The 17,481-nt window shown below is 35.7% G+C and overlaps 1 protein-coding gene and 2 long non-coding RNA genes across 3 annotated transcripts; all 3 read left to right on the plus strand.

The window, feature by feature from the left end:
* Positions 1 to 1,052: 1,052 nt before the first annotated feature.
* LOC133036537 (uncharacterized) lies at positions 1,053 to 2,808 on the plus strand. Its single transcript, XM_061113067.1, has 2 exons — positions 1,053 to 2,301; positions 2,404 to 2,808. The coding sequence occupies exons 1-2, from the start codon at positions 1,770 to 1,772 to the stop codon at positions 2,415 to 2,417; spliced, it is 546 nt and encodes a 181-aa protein (XP_060969050.1). The 5' UTR covers positions 1,053 to 1,769; the 3' UTR covers positions 2,418 to 2,808.
* Positions 2,809 to 7,762: 4,954 nt separating this feature from the next.
* Positions 7,763 to 9,887, plus strand: LOC133037280 (uncharacterized). The gene is made up of 3 exons (XR_009687400.1): positions 7,763 to 8,408; positions 9,119 to 9,181; positions 9,657 to 9,887. It is a non-coding gene; the product is annotated as an uncharacterized LOC133037280 (long non-coding RNA).
* Positions 9,888 to 14,681: 4,794 nt separating this feature from the next.
* On the plus strand, positions 14,682 to 17,097 carry LOC133037281 (uncharacterized). The gene is made up of 3 exons (XR_009687401.1): positions 14,682 to 15,620; positions 16,329 to 16,391; positions 16,867 to 17,097. It is a non-coding gene; the product is annotated as an uncharacterized LOC133037281 (long non-coding RNA).
* The last annotated feature ends 384 nt before the right edge of the window (positions 17,098 to 17,481 follow it).

Genomic DNA, 17,481 nt, shown 5'->3' on the forward strand with positions numbered 1-17,481 from the left:
ACTGAATGTTAAAGTTGCAGGAAAGGTACTTATTCAGTCTAAGGAAAGTTCTATACATTTTTGGCATCATTCCAAATTGCCTTAACTACTAGTGTTAATTTCCTGATTAACCAAAAGTAGTTGCCAAAGATATAGAGTCCAGTATCCCAAGAGAGTAGACATATAGAGAGGAATTTCACATTATCAATGATTTTGTGATTAAGGAAGAGTAATGGTGGAGAAAAGGTTGTGGTTAATTCAACCTTTCAGATCCTATTACGAGGAGTTTACTACTACTACACTTGATTTGTATATCAAGGTGTTGAGATTATTTGAAACACACTTTTTGTTTTATATTAGTGCAAGTGGGAGTTTGTTGGGTTTTATGCCCTAAATAAAACTCATTTCAATATAATCAGATTTACTTATTAATATAGATCAGAAATAACATTTAATGTTGCATGGTTCACATGATTTATTTCATGATTATATGTACATAATGTATAAATTCATCTTAAACCCTTTTCACATCTTTGATTTGTTAGTTAAGCCTACTTTTAGGTCAAGGTGATACGTACATTTTGGGAACACGGTAGTGCAATTGAGTGGGAGCGCTAGCATAAACATGGAATCTATAGCTTCTATCTGGCGAATAGTAAGCAAAGGATGATCTCCTTCGAGCTTGACCAAACGAACATAAATGGTGGAGTACTCATTTCATATAAGCTGAAATATCATTTATACGCGGTCAAGTGTTTTAAGGATAAAATACATAGTAAGGTGTTACGGTAATCTAATCCCTTTACAGTGTAGATCATTCATATAGAGGATCATTGATCACATTAGGATTATAACAATGGATAACTAATGATGCGTCTATATGGTGGAACATATAGAGCATTCTATATACTGAGAGTGCAATTCTAAGTTCTATGCGTGGATTCAACGAAGAATTAATAAGTTAGTGAATTTTAGTGCTAAATTCTTGATCTACTTATTGGAAGCTCGGTTATATAGACCCATGGTCCCCCCACTAATTGAGATAATATTGCTTGTAAGACTCATATAATTGGTTTTGATTAATCAATTGTAATTCTCAAATTAGACTATGTCTATTTGTGAAATTTTCACTAAGTAAGGGCGAAATTGTAAAGAAAGAGTTTATAGGGGCATATTTGTTAATTATGATACTTTGTATGGTTCAATTTAATAATTATTTATAGTTATTAAATAGTTAGAATTGGCATTTAAATGGTTGAATTTGAAAATTGGCATTTTTGAGAAAATCAGATGCAGAAAAGATAAAACTACAAAATTGCAAAAAGTGAGGCCCAAATTCACTAAGCATGGCCGGCCACTTTTGTAGAAAATTTAAACTGATATTTTTATTATTTTAATGCCAAATAATTCAAACCTAACCCTAGTGGAATGCTATAAATAGATAGTGAAGGCTTCAGGAAAATTACACTTCTGATTCAGAAAAAAAAAACTGAGCCTTCTCTCTCCCTATCTTTGGCCGACCCTTCTCTTTCTCCTTCCCTCTTCAATTTCGAAAATCTTAGTGTGAGAATAGTGCCCACACACAGCAAGTGATACCTCAATCATAGTGAGGAAGATCGTGAAGAAAGACTTTCAGCAAGAAGGAGTTTCAGCATCAAAGATTCAGAGAAAGAGATCCAGGTTCAGATATTGATAATGCTCTGCTACAGAAAGGAATCAAGGGCTAGATATCTGAACGGAAGGAGTCATATTATTCCGCTGCACCCAATGTAAGGTTTACTAAACTTTATATGTGTTTATTTCATCGTTTTAGAAAGTTCATATTTAGGGTGTTAATCAACATACTTGTGAGTAGATCTAAGATCCTGGTAAATAATTCCAACAGTTATTTCCAAGAAGCCCAGGATCATGGTGCTGAAATGGATCACACTACTCAAGTAAGTCTTATCTTGAATAGTTTGACTCTAGCATTTCTACCATACACATCAAATTATGTCATGAATAAGAAGGACATAGACTTTCATGAGTTAGTCAATGATCTTCAAACTTATGAAAATTTTATTGGAGGACCCAAGAAGAAAGAAAGTAAGCCTCAAAATTCTGGGAATGGTAATGAGACGATCAAACCTGAAGCAAATGTTGCCTCTGCTTCAAATCCCAAATCGAAGAAGAAGTGGAAGAACACCAAGAAGCGTGCAAAAGCCATGAAAAATAAAAAGGTTGCTGCTTCTGGTGATGCTACACTCAAAGGAAAGTGTTTCTATTGCAATGAGAAAGGTCATTGGAAACCCCAGTGTCCTAAACTTCTTGCAAAGAAACAAGGTATTTCTTCTTTTTATAAACTTTAAGAGTTTTAGTGAATTATTATCCATTTGGATTTATGATTCTGGACTAACTTTGTATATTTGTTTCTTCTTCTAATAGGCCAAGCTACTTGAACTCAGATGAGTTGGATCGGAAAGCTGGACCAAGAGTGAAATCGTCCAGATGAAGATGAAGCTCTTCTATCTATTTTTTGAATTAATTGTTTTAGTTTAAAGACAATTTGGATTTCGAATTTTAGTTAGGGATTTTTATCCCTGTTTTTTCTCATATTGTTGCAATACATTTTTTTATTATTATTAATAAAGTTTATATTATTTTCGAATTCAAACCAATTGCAATTTATGAGATTGAGCTTCATTTACTTTATCTTAAACAACAATTACCACATTATATTTATATGTTTGTATGTGTAGTGTTTTTATTATTGATGCAAATTCTATAATATTTACAACTCTTCATAGAGTTATATTAAATAAACACTAAAAATTATTTCTATGTTTATTAATAATTGTTAATTCTAATACAATTATTAAGAATTTTTTTTAATAAAAGGATCTTTTGATCTGATAGGGGTGGAGAAAAGTTAAGAAAACTATGCAGTTCAACGATCTTTTATATCTAATGAACTCTAGATTGTTTTCAACTCCACATAAACTCTATTACACTTAGAGAATCATGATCTTTACAACCTTTAGGGGTGGATCATAATCTCTATATACTTAGGGGTGGAGTTTATCCACAATACCCTATATGTATATACTTAGGGGTGGAGTTTACTCCATAATACCCTATGTAACACATATTTTCTTTAAACATGGAAGTAATATAATGACTTAGCTATTATCAATATAAATCCTTGATCTTGATTGTATGTTCCAATTCGTTTTACTGTTGTAGTAAAAATTGATACTTATAAAAGTTCTTTGATAATGTTTCACACTACCTTAATTGAGTGGGAGAATTTTAAAATTCTTTACCCATCTTCATTAGGTTGATACTTGTGATAGGAACTTAAGAACACTACTGAAAAGCAAATCTAACCATTCATGTGGATAGATATAACTTATCAGAATTATGAGAATTAGATAATAGAACTCTAGTTCAGTCTATTCGAATGACTTGAACCAAGAATTCTTAATTCTCATAACATTTTATGGTATCTTAATTTTGATTACTTAATCTCTGGCATGTATTTTTCACTTCAAATACTAGTCTGCTATGTTGATGACTTAGTCTTAACTTAAAGTTTCAGACTAATAAGTCACAACTAGATAACTCTCCAAACAAGAAAGAGGTTAAAAGTATTATTTAACCAGACATCTGCTATTGAGTGGGAGCTATCTGAGATGTAATCAAATAAGGAACATTGGAAGATATTCAAGAAAGATTTATGAAAGTGATCTATATGCTAGATATTAAGGAACTGTATATCAGTTATCCTTGAAAACTCATTCGAAAACTATGAGATGGTGGTTACTTTGGGGGTGGAGGAATTATTCTATAATAATTCAAGCTCTACCAGAGAAGAATTATAACTTTGTAAATTCGAAATTACCAGAAAGTTATATTACTGAAGAAAAGTCTACGTTGTATTATCTCAATCCCATATTTTAAAATATGAGAGATATGTCTTCTGTTCATTCAGATGTACTTTGAAACAGTAAAGGATTTCAGTATCCCTTGATGAGTAAAGCATATAGTAAAGGATGTTTCATAAATGTATTTATGAACTAGTTTCCAGAAGTTTGGGTGGATTCAAATATTCTACACTTGATCTTATGATCAAGACATCAGATTGACTTATTTGCACAAATTGTTTTATGTTAGTGCAAGTGGGAGTTTGTTGGGTTTTGTGCCCTAAATAAAACCCTTTACAATCTGATTAGTTATTAATATAAGAAATTTGAAGTGATTTATGTTTGCATGAATTTTTCATGCTAATGGTTTAATATGTTTATTACATTTACACACAAAATCAGTTAAATCCAGATTATATGTTTATTAACAATTACAGTATCGTCAACACAGTGGAATGTGATTGTGATCATATGAATCAAAAGACTAAGTCCTTGTTTCATCAGTGTTTTGAATTTACACTAATGTGATAATCAGGGATGATGTGTACTTACACTTGGAGTAAGTGTTATATTCTTTCCAGGACATTAGTAAAGTATACTAGTTTCGAATGTATGGAGTATACATTGGACTGGACCGATATTGCAACTTAGTTAAGATATTATAAACTTACCGTTATATCTTTCCAAGTCAATATCAGTAGTTGATCTTAAGATTAAAAGAATCTAAATCCTGATATGCTTAGGCTCAACTCAGGAGTACTATTCATGTTCTTTGATTTATTAGTTAAGCCTACTTTTGGGTCAGGGTGATACGTATATTTTGGGAACATGATAGTATATTGAGTGGGAGTGCTGAACATAAATATGGAATCTATAGCTTCTACTGGTGTATAGAAGTCAAGTGATGATTCCCTTCGAGCTTAGCAAATAGAAGTAAATGGATGAGCTCTTGTTTAAGTGACTAATTCTTAGATCACTAAACACCATTTACAGGTAGCTAAGTGTTTTAAGGGGCAAAATACATTGAGGGGTGAGAACGGTAAAATTATCCCATCTCGATGTAAATCATCTATATAGAGGATCTTTGATCACAATAAGATTATAACAATGGTTAAATGAGATAGCATATCTATATCGTGGAACATATAATATGCTCTATATAAGTCTGAGAGTGCAATTCTAAGTTCTAAGAGTGGATTCAACGAAGAATTAATAAGTAAGAATTTACTTAGTAAATTCGGTTCACTTATTGGAAGCTCAGCATATAGATCCATGGTCCCCATTCTAGTTGAGAACATACTGCTTGTAAGACTCAATAATTGATTTGTGATTAATCAATTATAATTCTAAAGTTAGACTATGTCTAATTTATGAATTTTCACTAAGCAGGGGCGAAATTGTAAAGAAAAGAGATTCTAGGTTTATTTATTTATTAATAGACTTTATATGTCTAATTAATAATTAAATTAAATGACAATATTATTTAATAATCTATTTTAGTTATTAAATAATTAGTTTTGGCATTTAACTGGTTAGAATTGGAAAATTGACATTTTTGAGAAAATAGAAATAAAATTTGTGAAAACTGCAAAACCAAGTGGGGCCCATTATACACACCATGGCCGGCCACTTTATGTGGAATTTCAAATTGATATTTTCATTATTTTAATGTCAAATAATTCATAACCTAAACCTAGTAGTTGCCTATAAATAGAAAGTGATGGCTTAGTCAAATCACAAGTTTTCACATGCTTTCATATAATCTTCTGACAGAAAATTCTCTCTTCAGAAAACTGAGCCTTCCCTTTTCTATTCCTTGGCCGAACCTCTCTCTCTCTCTTTTCTCTTCATAAATTTCGAACCTTAGTGATAGAGTAAGTGCCCACACACAGCAAGTGGTAACTCAATCATAGATTGGAAGACTGTGAAGGATCACATACAAAGAGAAGGACATTCGGGCTCAGATCTTGATAATACTCTGCGACAGAAAGGATACAAGGGTTAGAGATCTGAGTGGAAGGAGACATTAATTTCGCTGCATCAATGTAAGGTTTTCTTAACTTTATATGTGTTTATTTTATCGTTTTAGAAAGTTCATATTTAGGGTGTTAAACAACATACTTGTGAGTAGATCTAAGATCCTGGTAAAATAATTCCCAACAACAAAGCAGTTTTCATACCAATTTAAATGTACCGCATATCAATTTAAGTAAAATGATGTGCTTGCCCGTTGGGCGAGAGTGCATAAGGCCGAGGCCTCGGGTCTCTTAAGGGATGTAGCCCCCTCTTGTGGCTATTAGTTGTCTTTTGCTTTCATTAAAAGTTTTTTATCCATAAAAAAAAAAGTAAAATGATATTGGGCATATACCTAATTAATTAAGTCATCATATATCCATAAATAAAATATAATTAAAGTGTTTTGGTGTAATTAATCCAATATTTAATTAGTTTCTATTTTATTATATACAATGGTGGTATATAATTTTATTATCATGATATATATTTCAATTATGGTATATAATTTAGTTAGTATAGTATATATATATATATTAGTAATATATATTTTTCTTATTATTATTGGTTGTATATATGTTTTGGTGAATGATATATGTATTTTTTATTATACGATATATTATTTTTTTTAAAAATAGTATTTAAGTTCTGTTTTTTATTGTACTTTTGTTGACATGATATATAATTTTATTAGCATCCTAAAATTTTTATTTTTATTTATTGTTATTATATTTAGTTCAATTTTAAAGTATATATTTTTTGTTATATGGTATATAAGCTTTATTATATAGTATATCATTTTATTTTAGATCATGCATGTTTAATTTTTATTTTATTATATACAAATGTGATATATAATTTTGTAAGTATGGCATAATTATTTTATGGTTGTATATAATTTTGTTAATATAGCATATACAATTTTATTTAATAATACTATATTATTTTATTTTATTTTTTATAGCAAGTATATATATTTTATTGTATAGTATATAATTTTTGTTGTCTTATATCATTTATTTAATATGATATTTATTTTTTGTATATATACATATTTTAATAGTAGTATACATAATTTTGTTAGCATGATATACATTTTTTGAGTATTAATTTAGTATTATTATAATTTTTTGTGGTATATAATTTTATTACTACGGTATATTAATTTTCAGTGATACAATATATCAAATACTGTTGTATATATTTAATGATCTAATATATTTATTCGTTTTTGTTACAATATAATAATATGTAATACTAAAAAAAATTATAACTTAATTTAACTATTATATATATTTTTTAAAAAATAATAAGTAGTAAATGTATTTTATAATTTTGGGAAAAAAACAGAAAAATACAAAAAAGGAAAAAAAAATTACGAAAAATACTATGGACCGGCCCATTAAATATTTATACAATCCACATACAAATATTTACAAAAATACCACATGCACTAAGCCTTCAGCTGACAGAGCGAACGATGAAGATGAACATACCTCGATCGTTTCAAAACCGCAAAACAACTAAAATGAAACCAAAACGAGGAAAATACAACTATTAATTCTGGCGAAATCAATTGGAAAAGAAGACATTCAATGATCTAAACAGAAAATGACGGAAAAAAATTAGAAAAATTGTGAAGAAACTGAAATTACACATTTATTTTCTGTTTTATTCGATCAAAACAACTCCCCCTATTATCAAAATCCAAATTCATGAAATGTAGATCTGTAACAAACAGATCTGGAGCTCCCACCAAATCTAAAACAATGTATGATGTGAAATTTTTTTTAAAAAAAACCTCATGAATAATACATCTACGTTATACAGTTGCATTTTGATTGATTACTTGTAATACCCGGGATTAAGAAAAGGATTAGCAAAACCCTAACTAGATAATTATGTATAATTGAGGAAATTATATTATTATATAATTTAATATATGTGATTTTATATGAATTTAACATGTTAAAGACCCCGTTGGTGAGCCAGGGGCATTTTGGTAATTATGACCCGAGAAGAGTAAAATGATGAAATTAATTTAATTATGTGCTTAATAGAACTATATTATTATATAGTATGCCTGTGTTGTCTTTTCAGGTGTGTTCTGACAGGTTGGCGCGGTATAGTCACAACCGGGTATTTTGGGCCGAACCGGGTTCGGGCCCGAAATGCAAATTAGATTGAATTAATTGGCATTTTATTTGATAATGAGAAATCTGAAATTTAATTGGGTTTGAATTGGTGTGTAAATGTCATTTTGCCCTTGCATGCCTAAGTGAATGTTATTTGGCCCTAGGGGGCAAAATGGTCTTTTTAGACCCTTAATTTATGTTTAATAAAAGAATGATTTTAAGGAAAAGAGAATTATTTTTCTAGTTTTCCTTCAGCCCTAAAACCGTACCCCTCCTCTCCTCTTCACTTATTTCTTAAATGTTTAGATTTTTGTAGATTGTTCTTGAATTGAAGGTTTTGTAAAGTTGAATTTCTTGTGGATAGAAGCTTGAAGTTGTGGTAAGCTTCTAGACTTTCTTGCTGAAGTTATTTCACTAATTTTGAAATTGAAAGAAAAGCATAATGTGTTGAGGAATTTCTTTTGGATGCATGTTAGTAAAGAGTTGATGATTAGTGATTGTGTATGCTTGATTTTGTAGTAAAATGGTGTAGATTTCTCTTAATATGTTGTGGATGTGATTCTTAGGTTGTATGTATGCTTGATTTTGGATTATTGGTTCTGTTTTAAGTTAGTTTCAAGCTTGAGAATTTGGTTGTGAGATTCAAGAGCTTGAATAAATGTTGTATGGAATTTTTAGGTCAAGTTTAGAGCTTGAGAGTTGTATATTGTTAAATCTGATTTTGGTTGTGGAATAATGCATGAATTTTGTGTTTTTATCCTCTATTTTGGTTGAGATTCGATTATATGGAAAAGTGGGCATGTTTAGACCTTAAAATCTGGTTTTCTGGGTTTTTCGAACCCAGTGGCCGCGGCCAGATCTATGGTCGCCGCGGCCATAAAACCCGGGCAAAGGAGCCATCTTTTTCCTGATTTTGTTTTGGCCATAACTTTTGACTCGGGACTCCGTTTGGGACGTTCTTTATACCGTTGGAAAGCTCTTTTCGAGCTCTATGTGATTATCTGTATTTGAAATGCCATGAATTTATTTTATGAATGTGAAATCAGGGGTTAACCCTATTTGTGAAAATCCCGGATTGTGTGTGACTAGGATTACCGGCACCTGGTCAGGAGCACCCGGGGATTTGGAATCTCTACTATTGCGGGACAATAGGTAAGACAGTGGTTTGCACGTAGAGTATGCGCAGTGGCGCTTATGTTGAATATGATATATGTGAGTTATGGTAACCGGGATTAGGGTTATTACCCTAATAGGAACGGTTTGTTAGCCTAGGGTTATTACCCTAGTGAAATATGTGTATAAATGTCATGCCATGTTAATTGAAATGAAATTTAAGGATTATGTGCTCAAGGCATAATTAGGTTGGACTCGGTACACATAACCGAGATGAACCACTTCTAAGGCCTTAATGTATTTAGACGTGTGAGAGCAACACGTGGTTCTACGTCACGTAGATTTAATTAGATGTGTGAGCGTAACACATAGGTCTACGCCACGTAGACATAAATGGGCATGTTGATATAGTGATTAGGTCTGTGCTATACAGACATATGTAAATGAGCATATCATATTTATTGTGATTTATACTGTCTTGCTGGGCTTGGCTCACGGGTGCTCTACTGTGCAGGAAAGGGTAAGGCATTAGCTGATCTGCCATGAGTTTTCAGGAGCAGGACGAAGAATGTACATGTTCACGCCACTTCAGACCAAGCGGGTTATGGGTCTAACAGTGTTGACTTTTGTATTCTGTTTTGCCGCTTAGGCCGGCTAGTAAGAAAGAACTTGTAATAATTTTGTAAATATTTTTGGGATCCCAACTATGTTTGAAAAGTTTAAATATATTACAAGTTTATTTTCAGTCTGTTTAATATAAAAGTTTAAATTCTGCGCTATTTTTAATTAGTAATCCCGGTTAGGGGATTAGGGTTTCATAATTGTTTTGGGTAGCGTGCCTAATTATTTAGGGCGTTACAATTTGGTATCAGAGCGCCAAGGTTTTTAAACTTCCTGTAGACCGGCCGAACATGTACATTCGTCGTCAGAGATAGGCTCGACTCATGGTGCAGTAAGTATTGAGAGTAAATACTTGACTGTATGTGTGATCATCTGTTTACCGCTTTCCATTTTAGGCAGTATGCAAGCATCTAGAGTATGTATGTGTTATGTGATGCCATGCTATAAATACTATTTGTTTATGTAAATATGTATGAGGTAAATAGATGAGTTAGGGTTTAAGGCAATAAGTGCGTAAGTGTGGTATTGGTGCTTAACTCGCTGGGGTTGTTGATTACAGGGGTACTAGTAATGGACCCTCCGCAATCATCTAGACCACAGGGCGAGCAAGTAGAGCCCGGGGTTACCCAAACCGATCCACCAGCACTGCCTCCACCTCCGCAAAATCCGGGGGATAATGCGGGGGCCGTAAATGCTAATCCTCCTGCTGACTGGCAGCAGATGTTTCATGAAATGCGAAGTGTTATACTTCGTCAAGAAGAAGAGTTGCAACGTTTGAGGCAACAAGCTGTCCCAGCTAATCAAGGGTTACCACCAGCTCCTGTGCCAGTGGTGGGTAACCAAGGGTATGTTATGTCGCACCGGGACTCTGTGTTCGAGCGGTTTGTGAAGCTGCAACCTCCAGTTTTTCTGGGAGGTATTGATATTATTAAGGCCGATCAGTGGATGAGCACTGTTACCCGTATCCTCGATAATATGGGGGTGACGGGAACTGAGAGAGTAAATTGTGCGGCCTTTATGTTTCAAGATCATGCCCGCGTCTGGTGGGACATAGTGAATCAAACCCGGGATGTCAGTGTGATGACATGGGATGAATTTAAGAAACTTTTTGAGGAAAAGTTTTATAATGTGGCTGTAAGGACTTCACACCAAGAAGATTTTGTGAAGTTGACTCAGGGGAAAATGTCTGTGGCCGAGTATACTCTGGAATTCGATCGGTTATCTAAATTTGCTGGTGATCTGGTGCCTACAGATTTCACCAGAAAGCAGAAGTATGTTCGAGGACTGAATGCTACAATCAGTCGAGACTTGAAAATTACCACATCCCATGACACTCTGTATAAGAGAGTGGTAGACTTGGCCTTAATTGCTGAAGAGGCTGAGCAGCAGGTAATGAAGGAGCAGGCTGCAAAGGATGCCGCCATGGCATCAAACCCTCCTGCTGGTGGTAATGTCAGTAAGGGGACCGACAGTGGCAACCCTGAGCACAAGCGGAAGGCTGAGGCTTCCGGAGCTTCAGGGGGAAATAGAAAGTTTCGGGGAAACAGAGGTGGCCGTCAGGGTCGCGGGTCCTCATTCCGATCATATCCAGAATGTTCTAAATGCAAGAAGCATCATCCTGGTGAGTGCCGAGCCAAGGCATGTTTCCAGTGTGGCATGGTGGGCCACTTTATCAGAGACTGTCCCCAAGCCAAGAGAGAAGAGCCTAAGAAGAATGTTGCTCAGAACCCGGGGCGACTTTTCACTATAACTCAAGCAGATGCTGATGCTAGTCCGTCAGTTGTGACAGGTCAGTTATCTATTAATGGTTGTGCTTATACTGTGTTATTTGATTCGGGAGCTACTCATTCATATGTATCGAGTAGAGTGATAAAAAGTTTACATGAGCCATGTGATATTTATGTTTCGGGGTTTGGAACCCTGTTACCCTCGGGAGACCTGATAATATCCACAAGGTGGATTCGGTCCTTGTCTTTTTGGATTGACGGCTGTGAGTTGACCGCCAATCTAATTGAGTTGCAATTATCTGATTTTGACATAATCCTGGGAATGGATTTTCTGTCTAAATATCGAGCGATGATTGACTGCAAACGGAAGATGGTGGTGTTTGAGCCCGACGGTGCTAACCCAGCGGTGTTCGTGGGTAAAGTTCAAGGGGCACGCATACCGAGAATATCGTTGTTGAAAGCTAAAGACCTGATGGGTAGAGGTTGTCTAGGGTTCATAGTCACTGCAGTGGACACTAGCCAACCTGTGACATCAGGGCCTGAGAATACGAAATTGGTATGTGAGTTCCTTGATGTCTTTCCAGAAGATTTGCCGGGATTGCCACCTGTCCGGGAGATTGAATTTGTTATTGAACTGGCTCCGGGAGTGGATCCAGTGTCTAAGTCACCGTACCGAATGGCTCCAGCTGAGTTGAAGGAATTGAAGATACAATTGCAAGAGTTACTAAATCTGGGATTCATCAGACCGAGTTACTCACCTTGGGGTGCTCCGGTTTTGTTTGTGAAGAAGAAAGACGGAACCCTGCGAATGTGTATTGACTACCGGGAGTTGAACAAGCTTACCATTAAGAACAAGTATCCTTTACCTAGAATTGATGATCTGTTTGATCAACTGAAGGGGAAGACGGTTTTTTCCAAGATTGATCTTCGCTCAGGCTATCATCAGCTGAGAATTCGAGAGGAAGATATCCCGAAAACTGCGTTCCGTACTCGGTATGGACACTATGAATTTCTTGTGATGTCTTTTGGACTCACTAATGCCCCGGCAGCATTCATGGATTTGATGAACCGAGTGTTCAAGGATTATCTGGATAGGTTCGTGATTGTATTTATTGACGACATTTTGGTGTACTCTGAGACAGAAGAAGAGCATGAGTTGCATCTCAGAGCGGTTTTGCAAAGGTTACGGGATCACAAGCTTTATGCTAAGTTCAAAAAGTGTGAATTCTGGTTATCCCGTGTCTCATTCTTGGGGCACATAGTGGATAAAGATGGGATTATGGTGGATCCGGCCAAAATTGAAGCTGTTCGGGATTGGCCAGTACCAAAATCGGCTACAGAGGTTAGAAGTTTTCTGGGTTTGGCTGGTTATTACCGTCGGTTCGTTGAGAGTTTTTCAAAAATTGCTGTACCCTTAACGGAGCTGACCCGAAAGAATCAGAAATTTGTTTGGACTGATCGGTGTGAGAAAAGTTTCCTGGAGTTAAAGCAACGCTTGATTACCGCTCCTGTACTAACTCTTCCTTCAGATAAGGAAAAGTTTGTGGTATATTGTGATGCCTCGAGACAGGGTCTCTACTGTGTGCTTATGCGAGTTTGGGAGGGTAATAGCTTATGCTTCTCGGCAGTTAAAGGAGTACGAGCAGAGGTACCCTACTCACGATTTAGAACTCGCAGCAGTGGTATTTGCGCTAAAGATTTGGCGGCATTACCTTTATGGCGAGAAATGTGAGATATACACTGATCATAAAAGTCTGAAATATTTCTTCACCCAGAAAGATTTGAATATGAGGCAGAGGCGTTGGCTAGAATTGGTGAAGGATTATGATTGTGAGATCCTTTATCACCCTGGTAAAGCCAACGTGGTTGCTGATGCCCTGAGTAGAAAAGGTCAGAGTCAATTGAATTCTATGAAGCAAATCCCTCAACAGCTAGCAAATGAAATGACTCGAGCTCAAATTGAGCTGGTTGTGGGGCAATTGGCTAATATTACCCTGCAATCCACTCTTCTTGAGAGAATTAAAGAAGCGCAAAAGCAAGATTCAGAATTGATAAAAACCCGAGCTAGGGTTTCGGCTGGGAAGGCTAGTGATTTTTCAGTAGATGAAACGGGAATGTTGAGATTTGGGAATCGAGTTTGTGTGCCTATGGATGAGAACATCAAGAAAGAGATCATGGATGAGTCTCACACGACTCCTTATTCAGTTCATCCAGGGTCGACAAAGATGTACCAAGACCTGAAAGCCATGTTTTGGTGGCCAAGCATGAAGAATGACATCGCTGAGTATGTTGCAAAGTGCCTTACATGTCAGCAAGTGAAAGCTGAACATCAGCGACCTGCAGGGTTGCTGCAACCACTGAAAATACCAGAATGGAAATGGGAAGATATAGCTATGGACTTCGTGGTAGGTATGCCTAGAACCACGGGACAGTTTGACTCTGTGTGGGTCATAGTAGACAGGTTTACAAAGTCTGCTCACTTTTTACCTGTTCGGACGAATTTCTCCATTGATCAGTATGCTGAGTTATATGTTAGAGAAATTGTTCGTCTGCATGGTGTCCCAAAGTCCATTGTGTCGGATAGAGATCCGAAGTTTACATCAAGATTCTGGGAAAGTCTGCATCGAGCTATGGGAACTCAGTTAAAGTTCAGCACAGCTTTTCATCCTCAGACGGATGGGCAATCCGAGAGGACCATTCAGATTTTAGAGGACATGCTACGGGCATGTGTGCTTGACTTTGAAGGATCATGGGTAAAGTACCTTCCCCTGATCGAGTTTTCTTATAATAACAGCTATCAGGCAACAATCGGGATGGCTCCTTATGAACTTTTGTATGGAAGAAAATGTAGATCGCCCATTCACTGGGATGAAGTGGGTGAAAGAAAGTTCTTGGGTCCCGAAGCTGTTCAGAAAACAAGTGAGGCAGTTGACAAAATTAGAGCGCGAATGCTCGCGGCTCAGAGTAGGCAAAAGAGTTATGCCGATCCAAAGCGTCGAGACATTGATTTTCAGGTCGGGGACATGGTATTTCTCCGAATATCTCCGATGAAAGGCGTAAAGCGCTTTGGGAAGAAAGGAAAGCTTAGCCCGAGGTTCATTGGACCTTTCGAAATCCTTGAGAGGATAGGGCAAGTAGCGTACAGGTTGGCTATGCCCCCCTAAGGTACCGTACATAATGTGTTCCATGTTTCAATGCTTCGGAAGTATGTCTCGGACTCGTCCCATGTCCTGAGTTATGAAGCGTTAGAACTTCAGTCAGATTTGTCATACGAGGAACAACCAGTGCAGATACTTGATAGAAGAGAGAAAGTCTTGAGAAGCAAGACTGTGGCACTGGTGAAAGTACTGTGGAGGAACAGTAAAGTAGAAGAGGCAACCTGGGAGCTCGAGACGGATATGCAGCAGAAATATCCGGAGTTGTTCAGGTAAATTTCGGGACGAAATTTCTATAAGGAGGGGGTAATTGTAATACCCGGGATTAAGAAAAGGATTAGCAAAACCCTAACTAGATAATTATGTATAATTGAGGAAATTATATTATTATATAATTTAATATATGTGATTTTATATGAATTTAACATGTTAAAGACCCCGTTGGTGAGCCAGGGGCATTTTGGTAATTATGACCCGAGAAGAGTAAAATGATGAAATTAATTTAATTATGTGCTTAATAGAACTATATTATTATATAGTATTCCTGTGTTGTCTTTTCAGGTGTGTTCTGACAGGTTGGCGCGGTATAGTCACAACCGGGTATTTTGGGCCGAACCGGGTTCGGGCCCGAAATGCAAATTAGATTGAATTAATTGGCATTTTATTTGATAATGAGAAATCTGAAATTTAATTGGGTTTGAATTGGTGTGTAAATGTCATTTTGCCCTTGCATGCCTAAGTGAATGTTATTTGGCCCTAGGGGGCAAAATGGTCTTTTTAGACCCTTAATTTATGTTTAATAAAAGAATGATTTTAAGGAAAAGAGAATTATTTTTCTAGTTTTCCTTCAGCCCTAAAACCGTACCCCTCCTCTCCTCTTCACTTATTTCTTAAATGTTTAGATTTTTGTAGATTGTTCTTGAATTGAAGGTTTTGTAAAGTTGAATTTCTTGTGGATAGAAGCTTGAAGTTGTGGTAAGCTTCTAGACTTTCTTGCTGAAGTTATTTCACTAATTTTGAAATTGAAAGAAAAGCATAATGTGTTGAGGAATTTCTTTTGGATGCATGTTAGTAAAGAGTTGATGATTAGTGATTGTGTATGCTTGATTTTGTAGTAAAATGGTGTAGATTTCTCTTAATATGTTGTGGATGTGATTCTTAGGTTGTATGTATGCTTGATTTTGGATTATTGGTTCTGTTTTAAGTTAGTTTCAAGCTTGAGAATTTGGTTGTGAGATTCAAGAGCTTGAATAAATGTTGTATGGAATTTTTAGGTCAAGTTTAGAGCTTGAGAGTTGTATATTGTTAAATCTGATTTTGGTTGTGGAATAATGCATGAATTTTGTGTTTTTATCCTCTATTTTGGTTGAGATTCGATTATATGGAAAAGTGGGCATGTTTAGACCTTAAAATCTGGTTTTCTGGGTTTTTCGAACCCAGTGGCCGCGGCCAGATCTATGGTCGCCGCGGCCATAAAACCTGGCAGTGAGCCATCTTTTTCCTGATTTTGTTTTGGCCATAACTTTTGACTCGGGACTCCGTTTGGGACGTTCTTTATACCGTTGGAAAGCTCTTTTCGAGCTCTATGTGATTATCTGTATTTGAAATGCCATGAATTTATTTTATGAATGTGAAATCAGGGGTTAACCCTATTTGTGAAAATCTCGGATTGTGTGTGACTAGGATTACCGGCACCTGGTCAGGAGCACCCGGGGATTTGGAATCTCTACTATTGCGGGACAATAGGTAAGACAGTGGTTTGCACGTAGAGTATGCGCAGTGGCGCTTATGTTGAATATGATATATGTGAGTTATGGTAACCGGGATTAGGGTTATTACCCTAATAGGAACGGTTTGTTAGCCTAGGGTTATTACCCTAGTGAAATATGTGTATAAATGTCATGCCATGTTAATTGAAATGAAATTTAAGGATTATGCGCTCAAGGCATAATTAGGTTGGACTCGGTACACATAACCGAGATGAACCACTTCTAAGGCCTTAATGTATTTAGACGTGTGAGAGCAACACGTGGTTCTACGTCACGTAGATTTAATTAGATGTGTGAGCGTAACACATAGGTCTACGCCACGTAGACATAAATGGGCATGTTGATATAGTGATTAGGTCTGTGCTATACAGACATATGTAAATGAGCATATTATATTTATTGTGATTTATACTGTCTTGCTGGGCTTGGCTCACGGGTGCTCTACTGTGCAGGAAAGGGTAAGGCATTAGCTGATCTGCCATGAGTTTTCAGGAGCAGGACGAAGAATGTACATGTTCACGCCACTTCAGACCAAGCGGGTTATGGGTCTAACAGTGTTGACTTTTGTATTCTGTTTTGCCGCTTAGGCCGGCTAGTAAGAAAGAACTTGTAATAATTTTGTAAATATTTTTGGGATCCCAACTATGTTTGAAAAGTTTAAATATATTACAAGTTTATTTTCAGTCTGTTTAATATAAAAGTTTAAATTCTGCGCTATTTTTAATTAGTAATCCCGGTTAGGGGATTAGGGTTTCATAATAGTTTTGGGTAGCGTGCCTAATTATTTAGGGCGTTACATTACTGGTTTCCAATATAAATATATGTTTTTAAAAACACAATAAGAAGAGTAAGTTCGAATTAAGGTACAACCAGTTACGTATAAGTCTGTTTATTTTTTGTTTTGGTTGCCTTATAGTTGCATTATCGTTTAATGATAGTTTATATATTATGCAGGAATTTAATTTGACGGGGACTAAGAAATAGGAGTTATGCATAGTAAGTTTTGTGCAAATAGTTGCATATTAGTTTTATAATGAAATAACATATGCAAGCAGCTAAACTATAAT

This window comes from Cannabis sativa, chromosome 4, assembly GCF_029168945.1.
Source record: "Cannabis sativa cultivar Pink pepper isolate KNU-18-1 chromosome 4, ASM2916894v1, whole genome shotgun sequence".
NCBI classification, from domain to species: Eukaryota; Viridiplantae; Streptophyta; class Magnoliopsida; order Rosales; family Cannabaceae; genus Cannabis; species Cannabis sativa.

What these genes read in the sequence shown, in the direction of transcription:
- LOC133036537 (XM_061113067.1), top strand. Translation starts at nt 1,770, where the DNA reads ATGTGTTTATTTCATCGTTTTAGAAAGTTCATATTTAGGGTGTTAATC.